This window comes from Oncorhynchus kisutch, linkage group LG18 (assembly GCF_002021735.2).
Source record: "Oncorhynchus kisutch isolate 150728-3 linkage group LG18, Okis_V2, whole genome shotgun sequence".
Taxonomy (NCBI): domain Eukaryota; kingdom Metazoa; phylum Chordata; class Actinopteri; order Salmoniformes; family Salmonidae; genus Oncorhynchus; species Oncorhynchus kisutch.
In genome coordinates this window covers 35,984,498-36,007,656 of record NC_034191.2, presented here as the reverse complement: position 1 = coordinate 36,007,656, position 23,159 = coordinate 35,984,498, and the positions used below count along the sequence as shown (strand labels likewise).

General features: G+C 40.9%; 2 protein-coding genes across 3 annotated transcripts in view; both read left to right on the top strand.

Annotated features, from left to right (window-relative positions):
* The first annotated feature begins 452 nt into the window (after positions 1-452).
* On the top strand, positions 453-3,524 carry LOC109909024 (B-cell CLL/lymphoma 7 protein family member B-B-like). Its single transcript, XM_020507878.2, has 6 exons — positions 453-625; positions 1,074-1,149; positions 1,260-1,347; positions 1,569-1,739; positions 1,952-2,055; positions 2,213-3,524. The coding sequence occupies exons 1-6, from the start codon at positions 534-536 to the stop codon at positions 2,282-2,284; spliced, it is 603 nt and encodes a 200-aa protein (XP_020363467.1). The 5' UTR covers positions 453-533; the 3' UTR covers positions 2,285-3,524.
* Positions 3,525-15,375: 11,851 nt separating this feature from the next.
* The window catches only part of LOC109909025 (tyrosine-protein kinase BAZ1B-like), a 28,185-nt gene continuing 20,401 nt past the window's right edge, over positions 15,376-23,159 (top strand). The window contains exons 1-8 of one of the 2 annotated variants that reach the window (XM_031795923.1): positions 15,376-15,891; positions 16,039-16,158; positions 17,574-17,690; positions 18,622-18,766; positions 18,927-19,146; positions 20,897-21,018; positions 21,314-21,511; positions 22,941-23,114. In XM_031795923.1, coding sequence (XP_031651783.1) covers positions 16,040-16,158; positions 17,574-17,690; positions 18,622-18,766; positions 18,927-19,146; positions 20,897-21,018; positions 21,314-21,511; positions 22,941-23,114 — 1,095 coding nt within the window. In that variant the 5' untranslated portion in view covers positions 15,376-15,891; position 16,039. Of the gene's footprint in view, positions 16,159-17,573; positions 17,691-18,621; positions 18,767-18,926; positions 19,147-20,896; positions 21,019-21,313; positions 21,512-22,940; positions 23,115-23,159 lie in introns of both variants that reach the window. The other variant, XM_020507880.2, reaches the window with a different exon arrangement.

Sequence of the window (23,159 nt, the reverse complement as noted above, 5' to 3'; positions counted from 1 at the left end):
TACAAATGCATGCCATATCAGTGTTTATTGTTCAGTGCTACCTACCCTCTGCAAGACATAAAAATAAAATATTTGACCATATGATTGATAGAAGGCAGGGAGGGAGCTCCAGCTGTGCATAATTTGATCTAATCACTCCCTCTCTATTGTAGTTTATTCACCACCCTCACTTCCTCTCATACCCAATGATTATCAACCCTTTCAATCTGATAGTGAATTTTGTAAATCCTTTATAAACCAACTTCGTAATAAAAAAAAACACTATATCCAGTTTGATTCATTACGTTTATGTCATTTATGGGGGTTAGAATATCCATCATTTCCATCATAACAAAATATTATTTTACTGTCAATGGTAATGTGATGACGTCGTATCAAAGATGATGGGGAGGATGAAGAAAACAGACAAACCAACCACTAGGAAAAGGGAATGGGTGTTAAAACCTCGCGAGAATATTAGCTTATTGGAGGAGTAAGCACACTGCAAGATTGGAGTTGCAAGAAAAGACATCTCCAAAAAGTAACAACTAAAGATGTCTGGACGGTCAGGTCGCGCGGAGACACGAAGTCGTGCTAAAGATGATATTAAAAAGGTGCTGGCAGCAATTGAAAAAGTGCGTAAATGGTAAGTAAAACCGCGGGGATTATGTAAATTAAATGTAAACATCTGCAACGCCACACAACAAACTTCACACGGAAAATATTAGAAGGGTTGGCGAGTGACTGAAACAACAGCCAATGGAGAGACGAAGCTGCCGAAGCCCGGCAATTCTATGGGCAGGACTAACGGAATTGTTCAGTCTGTCAAAATGGCTACACTTGTCCGCATGCTGTTACAACGTTACGCATTCTGATATAACTGTGACCCACATTAAACATATCCGTTGTCCATCTGAGCAGTTTCCCTCGGCGAGGTTCAGGAATATTAGGCAAAAAAAATGCACTTGAACATAGGCTATTTACATAGCCTAGCTCTGTGGATAGCCACCAGTAAATGAGCAGCATCTTTGGTTCATGCTTTTATTACTGAATGTAGTAAATCTATTCTCTGTTCTATTACATTTCATTTTCAGGGAGAAGAAGTGGGTAACTGTGGGAGACACATCCCTACGCATATTCAAGTGGGTGCCTGTGACAGACACTAAACAGGTTTGGTATCTAATAATAGATGACTGCATCAGACCATCCTATGGTTCATGAATCTAATGAGTTTGTGTACAGAACAACCTTATTACTCTGCCTCTTTTTTTCTCTTTCAGATATACCGGAGCAAATCCATAACTGGAGAGGTTCGAGGTCTAAAAGATGTGGTGTTGGAAAACACCAGCTCTACCATGGATTTCCTAGGTGAGGCACTGACTGACTGTGAGAAGCACAAGCAGTTTGGAGCAGGTTTTAAATAACTGCAATACTCTATATAACAGGGTTGGGGGCAATTCTATGGAAATTCACTGAATGCAGATAGAAACTTTTACATACTTTTTAATTGGAATTTAAATTGACCTCCTCAATTGAAAATGATATTGGTCTGAAACCGTTCAAGACTGCTCCTGTTCTTTTCACCGCAGATGAATGCAGCAACCAGAGTTTCCTGTCTGATGTCTACCAGCCCAAAATGGACAGCAGCAGCTCAAGCTCCCAGCATGCCAGTGAGGCAGTCAGTCCTCTTCCTCACACCACAACACTCCGCACGGCCGAAGATGCTCAACCACCCATGCTGGGCCAGGAGAGTGTGGACGGTACAGTTAGTTTAGCATACTACACCATCGCACTGCACAGTGCACCCATGTAGGGCCAGGAGCTTTTCCAGACCCTGTAACCTGACTAGGAAAAACTCTGGGCCCTAGCTATTATGTCACTCTTGTAACTGAGGTATAATATATTGTCTATATTACAGTTAATATCTCAATATCTTTTAAGTGTTTCACTCAGTCTTTCACTCTATATGCAGAGCCATCCCAGCCAGCACATGAAGTTGCTGATGAGCCTCCCACATTGATCAAGGAAGACCTGGTTTTGCCCCTTGGTGTTCGAGTAAGAGTTCCATGCACAGAGGTAAGTCATTTTCTGTAGTAATAAAGGATATGACAATTTTATTGTGTTAAAAAAAATTGCTGCAGAAAAGTTGTGATTAGTAATTGCTTAAGCTCTTAATAATAACATTAAAGAAATCACCACAATCAATTTATTTAAATATCAACATTTCCAACAGGAAGAAGAGGAGGAATCAGGAGCCCCTCCACTGAAGAAAATTTGCACTGAAAAAAAGTCTGTACTGAGATAACTAGTTGATTGGATGGACATGCATGCAACCCATGCACTCTATTGAAGGATTCAAATGGGACATACGAGTAACTGCCCAAATAATGGAAACACTTGAGTAAATGAGGGATACAAAGTATATTGAAAGCAGGTGTTTCCACCCAGGTGTGGTTCCTGAGTTAATTAAGAAATTAACATCCCATGTGCTTAGGGTCGTGTATAAAAATGCCGGGCAGGCCATTATTATGGCCATTATTTTGGCTACCATGGATATGTTTAAAAAAAAACATAGTATGACAAAACACCAAATGATGCCATTTCTTATGGAAGAATGGTGTCGCCTTCCTCCAATAGATTTCCAGACACTTATATAATCTATGCCAAGTTGCATTGAAGCTGTTCTGGCTCCTGGTGGCCCAACGCCCTATTAAGACACTTTATGTTGGTGTTTCCTTTATTTTGGCAGTTATACATTATTATAAAATATGCATTTCTGTTAATCAAGTCACTACAAATGGAATACATTTAAAAAAGAAAGTTGAAGTTATTATTTTAAGTTGTTTTTTTAAATACAATTTTACTTTCTCAGCTTTGAAAGTAATTTTAAGCCGTTTAATGCGTTACACTGTACATAGTCGTGCTAAAAAAAAGTGCCTATCGCTCTGAAATATACACTATATATTTATTTTCTGTAAGACAAGTGTCTCATATGTTATGCTATTCGTAGAAATTGCACAGATCTAAATAATTATGGCCCCTATTCAATCAAATGGGTTTGTTAATTCTGAGGGATGAAGTTGATCATATCTTAATTAACATTCTGTTGAGTTTCTTTTGTTTCACACTGTTAGCGCTGTTTTGTTAAATACATTTATCCAAGCAGCACAGGAAGTATGAGGGGAAACTCATTCCGGTCACTGGATTTTATTGAATATGGGCTGAAGTTTTTGGAATATTTTTTTACATTTGTACTTCGCTTTGCAAATAAGATTAGACAACTGTTTGTCATGTCTATCCTTTTTGATATGCTCTTATCTTGCTTCTTACATTTTCTTAGGGCATTGGATGTGACTGGTATAGCATGAGTTTGAATGGTGAACGAGGTTGAAGAGTAGTTAAAGACCTTGTATTGTAATTCAGAGATCATTTCTTATGGTCAGGTGGGTCATGCTCTCAAGTGTTTATTTTCTGCTGCAAAAGTGATGCACATGCTGGAATATACCCTGCTCCATAGTAAAATATGGTTGATATTGTGTCTTCTTTTTGCAGTGTTTTGCATCTTTTGACTCCCACACTCTCAAATAATTGTCCAAAATGTTTTTCACCATATAGGATGACCACTTGACTTGGTTGCATTTGATCTTTCATGGAAATGATCAGATTGCAAATCCATGGCCTTGGGCCCTCAATTTATACATAGAAAGCTTGGGCCGTGACTGGCCATCCGTCGCCAGTCTTGGCACTGTGGGTTTTTTAATCGTGACACTTGATAGAGATGCTAGAATTATTCTTGATTGAACGTTAAAATCCATGGGAAGTAAGTAACTCATCACTATAGGACAGTGGTTCCTAAACGTTTTATAGAGCCGTACCCCTTCAAACATTCAACCTCCAGCTGCATACCCCCTCTAGCACCAGGGTCAGCGCACTCTCAAATATTGTTTTTTGCCATCATTGTAAGCCAGCCACACACACACTATACGATACATTTTATTAAACATAAGAATGACTGAGTATTTGTCACAACCTGGCTTGTGAGAAGTGACAAAGAGCTCTTATAGGACCAGGGCACAAATAATAATCAATAATTTAGCTCTTTACTTAGCCATCTTACATGTAAAAACCATATTTGTTCGTCAAAAATTGTGAATAACTCACAACAGGTTAATGAGAAGGGTGTGCTTTAAAGAATGCACAAAACTGCAATGTTGGGTTGTATTGGAGAGAGTTGGCTGAGAATCCACTCTCACATAGGTAGGTGGATGCAAAGGGCATCAGTGTCTTAACAGTGCGATTTGCCAAGGCATGATACTCTGAGCGCAGCCCAATCCAGAAATCTGTTTCTGATTCAATTAGATTTTCACAGAACCGCTTGTTGCAATTTTGATGAGGCTGTCTCGTTCAGATATCAGTGAGTGGACTGGAGGCAGGGCATGAAAGGTATAACGAATCTAGTTGTTTGTGTCATCCTTTTCAGGAAAGTACATGCGTAATTGCGCACCCAAATAAGCACTCAGGTGCTTTGCTATATCACATTTGACATTGTCCGTAAGCTTGAGTTAATTTGCACCACCTAAAATCATACAATGATGTACAATGACAAAATCATACAACCTGTGTGTTGTCCTTGTTGATGCAGACAGAGAAGAGCTCCAACTTCTTAATCATAGCCTCAATTTTGTCCCGCACATTGAATATACACTGCTCAAAAAAATAAAGGGAACACTAAAACAACACATCCTAGATCTGAATGAATGAAATATTCTTATTAAATACTTTTTTCTTTACATAGTTGAATGTGCTGACAACAAAATCACACAAAAATTATCAATGGAAATCAAATTTATCAACCCATGGAGGTCTGGATTTGGAGTCACACTCAAAATTAAAGTGGAAAACCACACTACAGGCTGATCCAACTTTGATGTAATGTCCTTAAAACAAGTCAAAATGTGGCTCAGTAGTGTGTGTGGCTTCCACGTGCCTGTATGACCTCCCTACAACGCCTGGGCATGCTCCTGATGAGGTGGCAGATGGTCTCCTGAGGGATCTCCTCCCAGACCTGGACTAAAGCATCCGTAAAACTCCTGGACAGTCTGTGGTGAAACGTGGCGTTGGTGGATGGAGCGAGACATGATGTCCCAGATGTGCTCAATTGGATTCAGGTCTGGGGAACGGGCGGGCCAGTCCATAGCATCAATGCCTTCCTCTTGCAGGAACTGCTGACACACTCTAGCCACATGAGGTCTAGCATTGTCTTGCATTAGGAGGAACCCAGGGCCAACCGCACCAGCATATGGTCTTACAAGGGGTCTGAAGATCTCATCTCGGTACCTAATGGCAGTCAGGCTACCTCTGGCAAGCACCTGGAGGGCTGTGCGGCCCCCCATAGAAATGCCACCCCACACCATGACTGACCCACCGCCAAACCGGTCATGCTGGAGGATGTTGCAGGCAGCAGAACGTTCTCCACGGTGTCTCCAGACTCTGTCACGTCTGTCACATGTGCTCAGTGTGAACCTGCTTTCATCTGTGAAGAGCACAGGGCGCCAGTGGCAAATTTGCCAATCTTGGTGTTCTCTGGCAAATGCCAAACGTCCTGCAAGGTGTCGGGCTGTAAGCACAACCCCCACCTGTGGACATCGGGCCCTCATACCACCCTAATGGAGTCGGTTTCTGACCGTTTGAGCAGACACATGCACATTTGTGGCCTGCTGAAGGTCCTTTTGCAGGGCTCTGGCAGTGCTCCTCCTGCTTCTCCTTGCACAAAGGTGGAGGTAGCGGTCCTGCTGCTGGGTTGTTGCCCTCCTACGGCCTCCTCCACGTCTCCTGATGTACTGGCCTGTCTCCTGGTAGTGCCTCCATGCTCTGGACACTACGCTGACAGACACAGCAAACCTTCTTGCCACAGCTCGCATTGATGTGCCATCCTGGATGAGCTGCACTACCTGAGCCACTTGTGTGGGTTGTAGACTCCGTCTCATGCTATACACTAGAGTGAAAGCACCGCCAGCATTCAAAAGTGACCAAAACATCAGCCAGGAAGCATAGGAACTGAGAAGTGGTCTGTGGTCACCACCTGCAGAACCACTCCTTTATTGGGGGTGTCTTGCTAATTGCCTATAATTTCAACCATTTGTACAACAGCATGTGAAATTTATTGTCAATCAGTGTTGCTTCCTAAGTAGACAGTTTGATTTCACAGAAGTGTGATTGACTTGGAGTTACATTTTGTTCTTTAAGTGTTCCCTTTATTTTTTTGAGCAGTGTAGTTGCGGAGAGTCCCTATAATCCTAGATTCAGATCATTCAGGCAAGAGAGAAAACATCACCCAGAAAGGCCAGTCGTGTGAGAAACTCGTCATCATGCAAGCGGTCAGACAAGTGAAAATTATGGTCAGTAAAGAAAACTTTATGCTCAGGGGCCTTGCTTTAATAAAGTTAATCATTTTCACTGTAGTTTCCAAAACATCTTTCAAGCTGTCAGGCATTCCCTTGGCAGCAAGAGCCTCTCGGTGGATGCTGCAGTGTACCCAAGTAGCATCGGGAGCAACTGCTTACACATGCATTACCACTCCACTATGTCTCCCTGTCATGGCTTTTGCGCCATCAGTACAGATACCAACACATCTTGACCACCGAAGCCCATTTGATGTTACAAAGCTGTCCAGTATTTAAAAAATATCCTCCCCTGTTGTGCTGGTTTCCAGTGGTTTGCGGAAGAGGATGTCTTCCTTAATTGACTCCCCATAAAGGTAAAGGACATATACCAGGAGCTGTACCAGGCCCTGTTGACTCATCCAGCTGTAATGCATAGAATTCACTGGCTTGTATGCAAAGCAGCAATTGTTTCAAAACATCTCCTGCCATGTCACTGATGTGTCGTGAAACGGTGTTGTTTGATAGAGGCATTGTCTGTATCGTTTTTTTGGGCCTTTTCCCCTAGCATTGTCACAGCCATATCTGCAGCAGCAGGAAGAATTAAGTCCTCCACAATAGTATGGGGCTTGCCTGTCATAGCCACTTGGTAGCTTATAAGATGCTTCTAGACCCTTCTTATTAATGGTATCTGTTACTTTGTTGTTTTTGCAAGAGTGAAGGTTTCATTCAGTTGTGAGATAGTGCCTTTGCACATGTGCAGCACACTGTGGCTGAGGAAAGGCACTACTCCCAATATAAGTGAACCCCAAATCAATGTAGTTCTCATCATATTTGCACCTCTTCGAGGGTCCAACGTCCCTGTCTGTTGTTCAGTGCTTTCCCGGGTAAGGGGGCAGTAGCTCTTCAGCTGCATCAGATTCACATCTGTCAGTGTCCATGCTAGCTGGGCTAATAACAAATGTGAAATTACTGATGCTAGCATTGGATGTGCTTGTGGAAGCAGAACAACTTGTGTCGTCGACAGATGCAGGTGTAGTACTGCTGGTAGTAGCAGATACTACCTGTATCTGACATTGTGTTGTTATTTCGCTGAACACTAGATAGTTTAATTTTATTTTTGGCAGTGAAACGAGGCTACTCAGGCGAGAAAAAAACCTCACCCATTGGAAAATCTAAATGGACTGTTTGAAAAGGTGAAGAAGAAATAAATGGTTTGGGAATACCTGCATAGGAATACTTTAATTTCAGTATAAATTGTTTTAAAAACGCGATTGTAGTGTTTTCATTATTTGTAAATAATACAATTTCCCTGTCATACTACACATTTTCATTGTAGGACATATTTAATTGCTTGTAATTGAATGTAAAGGAATAGTTCACTCAAAATATAACCAAATGTGGATTATAGGGGAATAAGGTGAGTTTTCAAAATTCTAATGCATACAATATGTCTTCAGACAAGGGGACTAAATGTAAAGGGAAATTATGTATAAAAAGACATGTTTCTTTATTTTTCTGGAGGGGCCCAACGATGTCAATATATTTGATAGTTATGGGGGTACCCAGCCCACTCAAGCAACAGAGCTCCACAGTGGATGCATCATAATACCCATAAAACCTAGCGGTCAAACATGGAAATGGTTCCAAACATTTTCATTTACTGTTAGATATTTTATATAACTAATATTTGTTGTCTTATTTATGCATTTGGTCTTGTACAGAATACTATCCTAGTAGCAGTCAGATATTTACAATGTGCCATGAACACTAGACTATTTTTTTGCAAAGAAGCTAGCTAGCTAGCTACCTAAATGATGCTAGCAACATACCCTTATTTTACCAGATCCTTTTCTCCTTCAGCCAGTGGAGGTCTATATTTAACCCTTTATCATTTCTGCCAACTAAATGAATGAGGAGATATCTATTTAAATTCATGGTGTCTGAATGGGGTGGCAGGGTAGCCTAGTGGTTAGAGTGTTGGACTAGTAACCGGAAGGTTGCAAGTTCAAATCCCCGAGCTGACAAGGTACAAATCTGTTGTTCTGCCCCTGAACAGGCAGTTAACCCACTGTTCCTAGGGTGTCATTGAAAATAAGAATTTGTTCTTAACTGACCTGCCTAGTAAAATAAAGGTTAGGAAAAAATGCATGTCTGTATTAAAGCAATTCAGAACTAACTTGTTGTTCTGTTAAGTCTTGCCGACTTTTTACAGAATTTAAACATAATCAGGAATTCATATTTATTTGACAAGAATGCTCCTAGTCTCCCATCAATCACATCAAACACCTGAACTCCAACAATGACATTGTTTTAAAGAAATCAAAATGTTAAACAATGCATACATACAGTATGCCTTTCATACATAACATACTGTATAAATATCCGACTTGAAATAAAGATTAAATGATTTATTAATCAATGCTACAAACTTGGTATGTCGCAGAGCACCACATGAACAGTTATTACAATCAGAGAGCCACAGCTTCTTCTGATTTTCTATTTTAGGAATTAGAGCACAAATAACAAATAACACAACATGTAAAACAGCATATTGTGAGTTTTGGTGGGTGAGTTACAAATGGAAAAACAACTGGATGTGTAAGGTAGGTTTATTATAAAATACTAGGTCAACTCCAGCAGAATGAGAAACAAAACAAGGAAGCCATGCCTAAACACAGCTATATCAACACCCATCTTGTCGATTGAATGTTGCTGTTGTCAATTTACCACTGCATTCAGACTCAACCCCAGAATAGACAGGACAGCTTTACACAGGTGAAAAAAAGTAGCAAAAACAGTACACCACAAAACTTTTAAACGTGTTACTGAGTCTAGATACTATCAAATCAGAAGACTAATGCCGGTTTGCCTGAGGCTGAGGCTGATGCCATGCAGGTGTTTGTACACATGTACAGTGGGGCAAAAAAGTATTTAGTCAGCCACCAATTGTGCAAGTTCTCCCACTTAAAAAAAATTAGAGAGGCCTGTAATTTTCATCACAGGTACACTTCAACTATGACAGACAAAATTAGAAAAAAATCCAGAAAAATGTCATTGTAGGATTTTTTTATGAATTTATTTGCAAATTATGGTGGAAAATAATTATTTGTTAAATAACAAAAGTTTATCTCAATACTTTGTTATATACCCTTTGTTGGCAATGACAGAGGTCAAATGTTTTCTGTAAGTCTTCACAAGGTTTTCACACACTGTTGCTGGTATTTTGGCCCATTCCCCCATGCAGATCTCCTTTAGAGCAGTGATGTTTTGGGGCTGTTGCTGGGCAACACGGACTTTCAACTCCCTCCAAAGATTTTCTATGGGGTTGAGATCTGGAGACTGGCTAGGCCACTCCAGGACCTTGAAATGCTTTTTACGAAGCCACTCCTTCGTTGCCTAGGCGGTGTGTTTGGGATCATTGTCATGCTGAAAGACGCAGCCACGTTTCATCTTCAATGCCCTTGCTGATGGAAGGAGGTTTTCACTCAAAATCTCACGATACATGGCCCCATTCATTCTTTCCTTTACACGGATCAGTCGTCCTGGTCCCTTTGCAGAAAACCAGCCCCAAAGCATGATGTTTCCACCCCCATGCTTCACAGTAGGTATGGTGTTCTTTGGGTGCAACTCAGCATTCTTTGTCCTCCAAACACGACGAGTTGAGTTTATACCAAAAAGTTATATTTTGGTTTCATCTGACCATATGACATTCTCCCAATCTTCTTCTGGATCATCCAAATGCTTTCTAGCAAACTTGTACTGGCTTAAGCAGGGGGACACCTCTGGCACTGCAGGATTTGAGTCCCTGGCGGCGTAGTGTGTTACTGATGGTAGGCTTTGTTACTTTGGTCCCAGCTCTCTGCAGGTCATTCACTAGGTCCCCCCGTGTGGTTCTGGGATTTTTGCTCACCGTTCTTGTGATTATTTTGACCCCACGGGGTGAGATCTTGCGTGGAGCCCCAGATCGAGGGAGATTATCAGTGGTCTTGTATGTCTTCCATTTCCTAATAATTGCTCCCACAGTTGATTTCTTCAAACCAAGCTGCTTACCTATTGCAGATTCAGTCTTCCCAACCTGGTGCAGGCTTACAATTTTGTTTCTGGTGTCCTTTGACAGCTCTTTGGTCTTGGCCATAGTGGAGTTTGGAGTGTGACTGTTTGAGGTTGTGGACAGGTCTCTTTTATACTGACAACAAGTTCAAACAGGTGCCATTAATACAGGTAACGAGTGGAGGACAGATGAGCCTCTTAAAGAAGAAGTTACAGGTCTGTGAGAGCCAGAAATCTTGCTTGTTTGTAGGTGACCAAATACTTATTTTTCACAACAATTTGCAAAATTAAAAATCCTACAATGTGATTTTCTGGGTTTTTCCCCCTAATTTTGTCTGTCATAGTTGAAGTAGTTGAGAAATTACAGGCCTCTCATCTTTTTAAGTAGGGGAACTTGCACAATTGGTGGCTGACTAAATACTTTTTTGCCCCACTGTATATACACACACTGATTAAAATAAACGCATACAAGAACACACACATACATGTAATAGTGCCAGACATGCACACAAACCTATACAGTTGGCATTGCTGTTATGATTTTAGTTGTCCTTGATGTCCTTTGTTTCAAATGTATTATTTTGTTTTCATTATATATTTTTTGCATTGTTATTTGCTGCTTTCTTCTGTCTTTTTCCTTTGTTTCTTTAGTTAATTCTCTTGGTTGTTGGTATATTGAGAGGTTCTTGGGGGTGGGGAATGGAATTAATTGTATTTTTTATTTTTATTTGGGGGTGGGGGGACTGTGGGAGGGGTCTTGAATGGTTGAGGGACAGCTATTGGTTGGGGAACTGTGTGTGTGTGTGGGAGGGGGGGGGGGGTGCTGGCTGCTTGCTCTCAAAGTGCTGCTTGAATGTCTTCGGGTCTGCATCTACTGTATAAAGGTGAAGTACAAAATGGAGGAAGTTAACAATCTGTGGATTATATTTTATTCAAAGTTAACACAAATGATAAACTAAGCAATAAGATGCAACAAACTACTAAATAAATGAAAGACTGTACCACACAGGCCAGTACAATAGCCTACACATAGAGGGTAACCTAAAAGCACATACAATACCAACCAATACTACTCATCTGACAAGACAGGGCAGGTGTGGACCAGTGCTGCCTTTTACTGCAGTCTTCTGGTCCGCAGCTACTCCCTTCTTCTTAACATCCGCCTCCTTGGTATCAGTCAACAAGTTCAGCTGTACCCATAGTACAGAATAATGACTTAAAGGGGTGGGCGGGTCCAGATATGAATAGCAGGAGCGTGTACAGTATACACTTTTGTTCCAGCCCAGTTTATACCATATTACAAATCAAGGCCTATCGCGGTGATTCGTTATGATAATTATTTAAGTCTGGTGTTAGAGCTGGGCTGGGACAAAACCGTTCACACACTCCTGCTCTTCACGAGTTCCTGCAATGACCAAAACAGACCAAAGCAGGAGCACAGTGTTCCAGGTTGAAACAGATTACCTAGTTGAGAGGTGATAAGACTCAGGCACACACATTGGTTCTGGAATAGAAAAGGTTCAAATAAGGTTTGCAATTTGGCATCAATAACATGACAGTAATTTTACCAAAAAACAAACAGACGTGTGAATACCAATTTATTTAAAACCCACCATAGCAGGTAGGACTAAATAAGGTTACATAACCATGCCTACAAGCTATACTAATGATCTGCTGTCCAGAGGGTAACAGCAAACAGATCAATGTATTCCTGTAGTAAAGTAAGCACACTGTTGACTCAAGAGAGAATGATAATCAATCAGTCCATCTCTGAAACCTCACAAAAAGCCAGACCAAAATAATACTGCTAGCTAGGGCAGCTACAAGTCAATAAGTACTTGAAGTAGGCTACCCATCCCTCACACACATTCACAAACAAACATTGTCCAGAACACCTAGCTTCACCATCTAAGTTAGCTAGTTAGTTAACTACAGGTTTATATATTGATCAAATCAAAGTTTATGGATATCCTGACAAGATACAGGTGTCTCCGTCCTAACTATGGGAGTCGTTGTCCACAAAGCGGCATGGCGGGCTGTCTAGGTCCCGCCTATCCTTTCTTTGGATTGGTGTATACATCTTATTATTGTAATATTTTTTTAAATATTCGATGAGGACTGTTGACGTCAGCCGCCAGTATTCAATGGAGAGAAATATTATGCCACTAGCCTCATGATATGAATATGCATAGCCATCTCGAGACAACACCAATAGAAAGTGTTTTTTTCTCAAAGATGCCGGGATGTCACGTGTCCTACTTATATCAGTACACTCGTAACAACTTAAGCATTACAAAACTTTTATTAGATCAAATAAATCTCACATAGCAAATAACCATTCTTTTTGTAATTTGACACTGTTATTGACCTCCATACAAAAACTACTTACTTGGTGGGCAAAAACAATGAAAAAACAACCAACGGCGTAGACAGATTTTCAGCTGAGTTGGGCCTCTCTCTTCCTCTTTGATAAAAGTCACCTTGTCTGAGAGAGATTTACACAGTTATCAAAGCGTCACATCAGGGTAAGCCTACACGAAACGCAGCCCTTATTTGAAGTGTTTCTAAAATCCCCCATGGGGAAAATTAATGGTTGAAAATCAATTGGAACCATTTCTAAGTTTGACCATTAGGTTTTATGAGTATTATGACATACTGTGGTACTCTATTCAAATCCTGATTATGGTACTTACACTGTAGATACATTATTTACTGTGGCTGATGGAATTTTACAGCATGTCAGAAGCTGCTATCCACATGCTGTTACAGTATAATATATTTATTATTTTGATGACATATCCCGATAAAATAACATATTCAAAAGGTCTAGAGTGCCATCTGCATACTCCACAGACAGTGGCTGTGTTCAAGAGCATCAAGACCATGATGTAGCATGGGTAAATTGTGACTGACTGACTGATCTACAAATAATATTGAGTAGTTATTTAGGATGCAAGCCAGGTGATTTGTAGATCAGTCAGTCTCGGCTCGCCTTTAAAGTCGGCTGCAATAGAGCTTGCCAGCTTGAAGTCCTAAAACCTGGAAATTAGCTATATATTCAGCCATCCCTATGGGAAAAATTCATGGCAAAAGAATGGGGTTTTGGTATAAACGCCCCAAAATAAGGTCTGAGGGTAACACTAGTTTAGGAGATTTTATACGTTTTGTTCTATGAGATAATAGCAGTCAGTTAACAAGAACTTCATGAATTATGAAGCCTTTATGTGCTTTACGTGTTTTTTAAATTACATCAATTCTTCAAAAGTCTTCAAAATACACAAAAAGTGACTGATGAAGATTATCTCCCAAGCCTGTGTTTAACACATACCTTATAGAGAAATAGTAATGGTGTCTTCTCGTAGGAACTAACTACGGCATGGTTCGTTGGAGAAAGCCTATGAGGAAAATGAATGCCGTTTTTGTACGGTTTTTGGATAAATGCTGAAAAAAAGGTCTGTGGTAAACAGGTTTAGATCTTATACATTTTGTTCCATGAGATAATCTTTAACTTTTTGTGAATTTTGAAGAATTTATGTAATAATAAAAAACACATAATCACATAAAGACTTCATAATTCATAAAGTTCATGTTAACTGACTGCTGTTATCTCATAGAACAAAACGTATAAGATCTCGTAAACCTGTGTTAACCTCAGACCTTATTTTCGCGTTAATTCCAAAACCCTATTCTTTCACCATTAATTTTTCCCACATGAAGGCTCCCACACATGCTTCTTCAATAGAAATTCCTGATCACGCTTGTAGGCAATGTCCTGGCGACGTTGGCTTGCTAAATGTATGCGCAAAAAAATACGTAATCTGTTCTAACGGTCGTCTCGCTCCAAACTGCGCATGTGCAAACTGTCAACTCAAAGGCACTCCTATATATAAACAAAAATATTTTGCCGAAAATAAAAACATGTCAGCTTGTCACTTTTCGGAGGTTGGAATAATAACATGTTCAGCTACTTAAGGAATTGACTCACATATAGGTTGTTTCTTTAGATTTCAAGAAAATCAACAACCAAGGAAGAATTGTCCACTTCTCTCATTCAGTTCTCAAACCCTAAACCCAGGTCTGGTCTGCCGAGTCTGCTTCGCAAACGTTCCCGGAAGTCTCGCAATGTGTGGCCTTCTGGGTTTATAAAATGTGGCTGAACGAACCAGAGATAACTAATTTCCGGGTTTTAGGACTACAACAAAGATTTTTATAACTAACCCAAGACAGACCACAGCCGGTCGTTTCCAATGAGAACAAATTAGTCATAGTGGGCAGAACAAGCGAGGAGGCCTTATTATTTAATATTCGTACAGCCCCCGTAGCTAAACCACGCCCCTAACATGATATAAGCCTTAGTTAAAGGTCGGGTAGGGACAAATGTCTAAAATTACTTGTCATTTGACATTTGAAATAATGTGTTGACACAACAGCGGCAAATCAAAGTATACTAGCTATGAAACGGGCTTCATCACATTTCATTCTAGAGGAGGGCACCATTTTGAAATAGGGTTGGAAACAATAGCGCTCGCCAGTTTGTAGTCACAGATTGGACAATGAGCCAGGTATTTCACCAGATGTATAAATGTGAAGCATCCGGTTTGCTTTTCCACTCACTACCAAATATGGGGATGAGCTAAAGCCTAGACGCCGGCAATGGGAGAACTTGGAGCGATATGGATTTTTGGCTGATTTTCTCACTGATTGAACGTTTTATCTCAATACAGTTTTCTGTTCCAAAAACTAAAATATGTTACGAATAGAGTGAACTAAGTTTAGTCAAATGTACCCTTTGCAAAAGTAGTAAAAAAATGCGTTGTTTATAAGTAGTACAACGGCGAATTGAGTTATTGCGCATTTCAGAGTAGGTTTTTTTTAACGGAAATATGCAAATTATAGCTAGAACGCGCCAATAGGATCGCTCTTTGTTAGACCAATCGAAAGAGAGAGGGGCGGGATAAATCTATACGACGCTATTTGCTGCTGGGGCAACTGAGTTTTGGGGTTGTGCAGTATTTTTGCCGGGCGGAAACTCCCGCCATTTTTCCCCCAACCCAGTAATTCATCTCTTGCATATTTCAATTAAGTTATTACAACCCTTTACTATCATTGTAACAACTTAAACTTTCATGGACGGAAACTGCGAGTCAAAAAAAATAATCGCTCCGTGAGAAGAGGCCTAGTATTTGAGACCGGAGTGGAGAGCGCGCCAGACCCCCTGACGAGAACCTACGCTGTTGCCGCGAGTTGGAGAATTCTGTCAGCTCGCCTCTCCATCCTCCTTTGGGACAAGCTAGCAGAAGTTTCTCCGGATAGCCTACCCGAAGAGTCCATTATCATTGCACATTTTTAAACAGCTGTTTTTGTCAAGTTTGTGTTGATTAACAATGTCACAACTACCGGCGAACAGAACAAGGATGCGATTTGACTGCTAGCAAGAAGTGCTGTGTTATTGTTTGCGAGGATTTAGCCGACTTGCTAGGTTAGCTAGCTAGATGCTACACGTTGAATGCTCCTGGAATATTTTTGGATACTTGACTACATGCTAAGGCCATATTGTCATATTTTTCGTAGTTTTGTGGTAGGAGTTTTATTTTTTAAGACGTCATCGCTACCCTTTCGTATTCAGGATGGCACCACTGCTGGGCCGGAAACCCTACCCGCTGGTTAAGCCGCTAGCCGAGCCGCCAGGCCCAGAGGAGGAGGTCTACATCATCGAACACACCAAGGAGGCCTTCAGGAACAAAGAGTATCCTTTCACATTATGGCAAAGCCGACTCAGTTCGCCAGCTAGCTAGCTGACTGTCAAAGCAAAACCATTATGCACACTTATCGGAACATCGCGTTTTGTGTCAGTGTTTTAAATGTTGTTCAGCTTCTGAATATTAATAATAGCTAACGTTAGCTATATCGGATTTGTTGTGCTTCTTTGGGATTGTTTTCCCTATCGTAATATGCCAACACAGTCACTCACTGTTATTTCGTAGTCAAAGTTGTGCTCTCTTTTTAAAACTAGTTAACTGTTAGCTAACGTTACGGTTTGTCTAGATAAGTACTACTAAAGTTACTACTATTACTTGACAATTGCGCTATCTAGCTGATCTATGCATAACTGGTTTGGGTGATTCTCACGGTCTCGGAGTTTGTCATGCCGTCTCGGTGGCGCGTTTACTAGCATGGCTAGCTAACTTTACAGTGTAGACTGAAGAACAAGCATATTATATCACTTCAGTTCTGACACTAACGTTAGTTCATGATCAAATCGGAAGGATTTGACTTGCAGATCAAACTGGTAAGTTTGACTTGTTGGAAATACAACGGTTGTGATATGACTTGTAAGAAAAGGCAAACGTGTTCGTGACATGAATCGCTTTCCAATCAAGTGTAGCCGGTGCATGGCCGTCAGGCATGCCCGATTGATATACTAATGCATCGTTCAGGTTGCTCAGCGGTGTACTAAAAATACAGTTCAATGCATTGTTTTGAGGTCCCCGAGCCTTACTACCAAAATATACAGAATTATTTTGGTGCCCCACGTGAGTTTGACGTGTATTGCTCCTTGAGGCTGCATAACTCACTAGGCCAAGATCCCCACTTTTTGTCTGTCTAGTCTAAAGGGACAGTACACTAACCTTATCTGATAAACAGCAAATTACGAGCCACCTGTAAACTAACCCTAATACTACTACTATACCAGTGCAAAGCATCATCAAACCAAACGTTTGTGCTCTGCATTTTGTGAGTCAGTGCAATATAATAAGTCAAGTTTGTACTGCTTAACATCTAGTTCTCGATGCCAATGTCCGAATGATATAAACATGTGTTTTAACACATTGCTTAGTCCCTACAGAGAGGAAGACTTGTCAGATTTAGTTTCAGCTGGAGCACGGCGTTTCTGGGGATTATTATTAGGGCTTTGGCTCTGTTACGAAAGGATCTAGAATGTATGCTTGGCGTGGGACGTCCCTCACATCCGGCCTTTTAATTATTGAGATCAATTGCTCCTAACATGATTCATTAATTATGAATGCGGGGTCTCTCTGGGTATGCTGTAGAGCTAACAGAGTCAAGTGACTAAGTGGATGTTCCTATCCTGTGTCCTAGTACTCTCACACTATGCGATTGAGGGGAATATATGTTGTTATCCTGATGAAATGGCTACAGCGAGTATGAGGCGCGCCTGCAGAGATACGCCGAACGCATCTGGACATGCAAGAGCACCGGCAGCAACCAGCTCACACACAAGGAGGCCTGGGAGGAGGAGCAAGAAGTCACTGAACTGTGAGTAAGAAGCCAGTCTTGCTTGAGCGATATTACGACCGCTAACAGAAATGCTCTGTTTCAAAATAAATATAAATCATCATTACATGCAGAGGCTAAAAAGATCAGTGTAGCTCCGTCTGTAGCACACACTGCTCACTGACTCCAGTTGAAGGTCACATGATTTACACCTGTGTTATTGGATGTTCCCCGCACGCCTCCTTCCTTTCTATTTGCAGGACGTATGGATTGAGTCATCCTGGAATCTAGTGAATCCAGTGACGGGGAGAATGCATTTTATTTCATGAAAAGAGGGTGCAAAATAAGAGTGTGGCCTGGTCTAGAAACAACCCCTAGGCACTTGTGTGCATCTGAAGGGATTGGATTAGGGATTGTTTATAGACCAGGTCTAGGTTCTCTCATTTGATACGTGTCCAGATTGGCTGCTGTGGCATTGAGTGCTGTGGGAGGACATTAAGCTTTGAGTTGTGTGTGTGTACACGAATGACCTCAGAGCAGTGCCACAGCCAGGCTGTGCTCCTCCGACACCCTCAGCGCAGGCCAGTCAGGATCAGCAGCCGTATTTAAAGATGCCTATTTATACCAGGCAGGGAAGCCAGGGTTTGAATTGGCTCCCCCTGTTGGAGAAGTGGTTGTGTACAGATAGGATAGGCGTTGGTGGTCCTAGCAGTCTGTTTCATTGAGGTGTGTTCATTTGTATGTATTCCTTGGAATGGACTGCTTCCATGCATGTTTATGAATTATGGTAAGCATTTGCAGGTGACTTGATTAATGAAATAACAGTAGCCATACTAAGCCATCTGTTAAAATGATTTGAGTGGAAGTGTACCAATAAACCCAAATCAGTTAGCGTAAGAAGACTGTTTATTGCTGGCATTTTCTATTGAGTGTTAGATAAATTAGATGTTTGACATGAGTGTTTTATGTCCAGGCTTCAGGAGGAATACCCACTATGGTTTGAGAAGCCTGTCCTGGAGATGGTCCACCACAACACGGTCTCCCTGGACAAGCTGGTGGACCAGGCCTGGGTGGAGATCCTCACCAAGTATGCCATAGATGAGGAGTGTGACTTTCTGGTGAGTTTTTTTTATTTTGGTCGACTGCTGTGAATGTTTGTTTTCATGTGGTGTGATAGTAGTCAATGAAGGTGGAATAAATACTGTTAATGGAAAATATGTTGATAGAAAATGAAATAGCTTTTTACCCCCTCCACCTATTCATTTTGTTTTTATCAAGGTGGGGAAGGAAAAGAGTTTGCGGGTTAAGGTCGTGAAGATACACCCGCTTGAGGGGAACGCTGAGGGGGAGACGTCAGAGAAGAAGCTAGAGGGAGCCTGCGACTCTCCTTCCAGCGACAAGGAGAATGCAAGCCAGGAGAACCAGAAGAAGGAACAACAGCTGCCCAGAGAGGAGGAGAGCCCCAGGGAGACTAGGGAAAGCAGGAGAGAGAGCCTCAGTGAGTACAGCACCTTTGGGACATGTTGTGCTTGTAGATTGTCATTGAAACAGAAAGCCCATAAGGTTACCTTTCAGAATAGCTAAAAAGCTAATGAGCATGTCTCAGCTTAGAATGACAGGGGGCAATTCTAAGACTAACACTGTGAAGAAAGTTGTAGGTGTACAATACAATTATTAGATTTTGGGTAACCTACACCAAAATCCACCACAGTAGGTGTGTGAACGTTTAAACTAAATTGGGATCCTTAAAGTTAAGGAAAACCCTGACCCATTTTTTGTTTTTTTCCCAACAAAATGTTAATTGCAGTGCAGTTACAGTGGTGTAAGGTATTAAATCACACATGTAAGATACTCAATTAAAGCTACACTCGTTGTGAATCCAGCCAACATGTCAGATTTTTTAAATGCTTTTCTGCGAAAGCATAAGAAGCTATTATCTGATAGCCTGCACTATCTGCACCAGCAGTAAACAAAGGAGCTAGCATAGCAGGCGTTACACAAAACGCTGAAATAAAATATAAAACAAGCATTACCTTTGACGAGCTTCTTTTGTTGGCACTCCAATATGTCCCATAAACATCACAATTGGTCCTTTTGTTCGATTAATTCCGTCATATATATCGAAAATGTCCGTTTTATAAAGCGCGTTTGATCCAGACAAAAACAGCTTACGTCACCACAAAATATTTCTGAACAGTTAGTCCTCGGGGTTTTGCCTGCTACATAAGTTCTGTTTGAATCACAGTTTTCTATCCAAATCTATGAAAAATATGCATATCTTATATTCTTGGCATGAGTAGCAGGGAATATATATATATATATATATTCTCACCTTTATTTAACCAGGTAGGCTAGTTGAGAACAAGTTCTCATTTGCAACTGCGACCTGGCCAAGATAAAGCATAGCCGTGTGAACAGACTACACATGAAGTAAACAATTAACAAGTCAATAACACAGTAGGGGGAAAAAAGGGGAGTCTATATACATTGTGTGCAAAAGGCATGAGGAGGTAGGCGAATAATTACAATTTTACAGATTAACACTGGAGTGATAAATGATCAGATGGTCATGTACAGGTAGAGATATTGGTGTGCAAAAGAGCAGAAAAATAAATAACTAAAAACAGTATGGGGATGAGGTAGGTAAAAATGGGTGGGCTATTTACCGATAGACTATGTACAGCTGCAGTGATCGGTTAGCTGCTCAGATAGCAGATGTTTGAAGTTGGTGAGGGAGATAAAAGTCTCCAACTTCAGCGATTTTTGCAATTTGTTCCAGTCACAGGTGAAATTGGGCACGCTATTTATCCAAAATGGAAAATTCTGCCCCCTAGCTTTAAGAGGTTAAAGGAAAACTATTTTATATATGAATGCAATGCAAAAAATAATAAACATGTCAGTTTAAACCATGTGTCAAACTCATTCCATTGAGGGCCGAGTGACTGCGGGTTTTCACTCCTCCCTTGTTACTTGATTGATGAATTTAAGGTCTCTGATTAGTAAAGCAACTTACCTCAACTGGTTGTCTTAATTGAAACCAAAAACCACCAGTTTTGACACATCCCTAAAATACAGCACATGGAGCTTTAAGATGTGTGCCAGTTCAGAGACCTCCGTTTTTGTGTTATTAAAGAGAATTGTCAAATGGACAAATTTGTACATGTAAAAATAGCATAAAATCCACAAAGGCCTGATCCCCAAAAATTCACATGAGTGTAAAAATATACTGTGTGCTTGTTTACCATTAGGTGACCGAGCACGGCGCTCCCCCAGGAAAACTCCCACCGCTATGAAGGAGGAGAAGAAGAGATGGGTGATGCCAAAGTTCCTGCCACACAAGTATGACGTGAAGCTGATCAGTGAGGACAAGGTTGGCGTTCTCTCCACTGCTTTAAAATGTCTGGTTCACTTCTGGCCATCAAGTGTGCACATGTTTTATGTAACTGGGTCGTTTTCATTGGTTACACAATGGGGGGGGGGGGGGGGGGGGGGGGGGAGATGGATCGGAACAGGAAGGGTCTACCTAAACTTGTCGAATATGAAATGCACATTTTTGTTTTCCGTTACCAAATAGATTGAAAATATTTTCCATTGCATGCTGTAATGAACATAACACTGGGGTCTGTTATGTAATTTATATACATTTTTAAACCCTACACCAACAGGTCATCAGTGATGTCCCAGTGGACAGCCTCTTCCGGACTGAGCGCCCTCCGACCAAGGAGATCATGCGCTACTTCATCCGCCACTATGCACTCCGGCTTGGGATGGGAGAGACGGCCCCCTGGGTGGTGGAGGATGAACTGGTGAAGAAGTTCAACTTGCCCAGCAAATTCAGCGACTTCCTCCTGGATCCACACAAGGTAAACCTAGATTTATATGGGGTTTGAACTTTTTTTTTTGTTGTCCAAAAACCTCCACACATCTCCTGTTGATTTTGGAGCAATGGATTATGTGATGGACATGTTGATAAAATAAATCAGTAAGACAAAACAGCATCATACATTGCCTTTAGAAACTATTCATACCCCTTGACTTATTTTACTTTTTGTTCTTACAGCCTGAATTGAAATGTTTAAAAAATCTCGCCCTTCTACATACAATACCCCATAATGACAGTGAAAACATGTTTTTAGAGGTTTTTGATAATTTATTGAACATTAAATACAGAAATACCCCCTGAGTCAATACTTTGAAGAAGAACGTTTGGCAGCGACTATAGCTGAGTCTTTCTGGGTTAGTCTCTAAGAGCTTTCCACACCAGGATTGTGCCCATTTATTATTTTGTAAATTCTTTAAGCTCTGTCGAATTGGTTGTTGATCATTACTAGGCAACAATATTCAGGTCTTGCCATAGATTTTCAAGTAGATTTAAATCAACTAAATTGTCAACTCAGGAACATTCCCTGTCTTCTTGGTGAGCAACTCCAGTGTAGATTTGGCCTTGTGTTTTAGGTTATTGTTCTACTGAAAGGTGAATTAATCTCCCAGTGTCTGGTGGAAAGCAGACTGAACCTCTTAAGATTTTGCCTGTGGTTAACTCCAATCTGTCTTCATTTATTTTTATCCTGAATATCTCCCCAGTCCGTAAAGATTACAAGCACACCCATAACATGATGTAGCCGCTGCTATGCTTGCAAATATGGAGAGGCTTACTCAGTAATATGTTTGGGGCAAATCCAGTACTTTGTATTCGGGACAAAAAGTGAATTGCTTTCTCAATTTTTTTGCAGTATTACTTCAGTGCCGTGTTGCAAACAGGATGCATGTTTTGGAATATATTTTTTTTATTTTGCACAGGCTTCCTTTTCACTCTGTGAATTACGTTAGTATTTTGGAGCAACTACAATGTTGATCTAACCTCAGTTTTCTCCATTGATTGGCCTCTTAGAGAAATCCATGACCGGTTTCCTTCCTCTTCGACAACGGAGTTGGGAAGGATGCCTTTATCTTCGTAGTGATATGTATTGATACACCATGAAAAAGTGTAATGACTTCATCATGGTCAAAGGGATATTCGATGTCTGCTTTGTTTTTTACCCATCTACCAATAGGTGCCCTCCCTGGTCTTTGTGGTTGAATCTGTTTGAAATTTACTGCTCGACTGAGGGACCTTACAGATTGTGTGTGTGGGGTACAGAGATGAGGTAGTCATTTAACAAATGTTCAACACTATTATTTCAGAGTCCATGCAACTTAAGTCAAGGGGTATAAATATTTTCTGAAGGCACTGTGTTTTTTATATAACATTTGTTTTTAAGTATGTGACTAATAGGTTTTTTTACCTTCTAGTTTTTCACAGAGAATCCAGTCTCAGCCAAGCGCAAGAGCCTGAGCTCAACAGAGGGCAAACTCAGTAAGAAGCTGAAGACCTCGAACACCCCGGGAGGAGGGAATTCGGGGAACGAGAAGAAAAATGATTCTCTCGGCATGCCCCTGAGCCCTACAATCTGGGGCCACATGCAGGTTTCTCAAATTTTATACATGCTGATGTAATCTCATTTGCATATA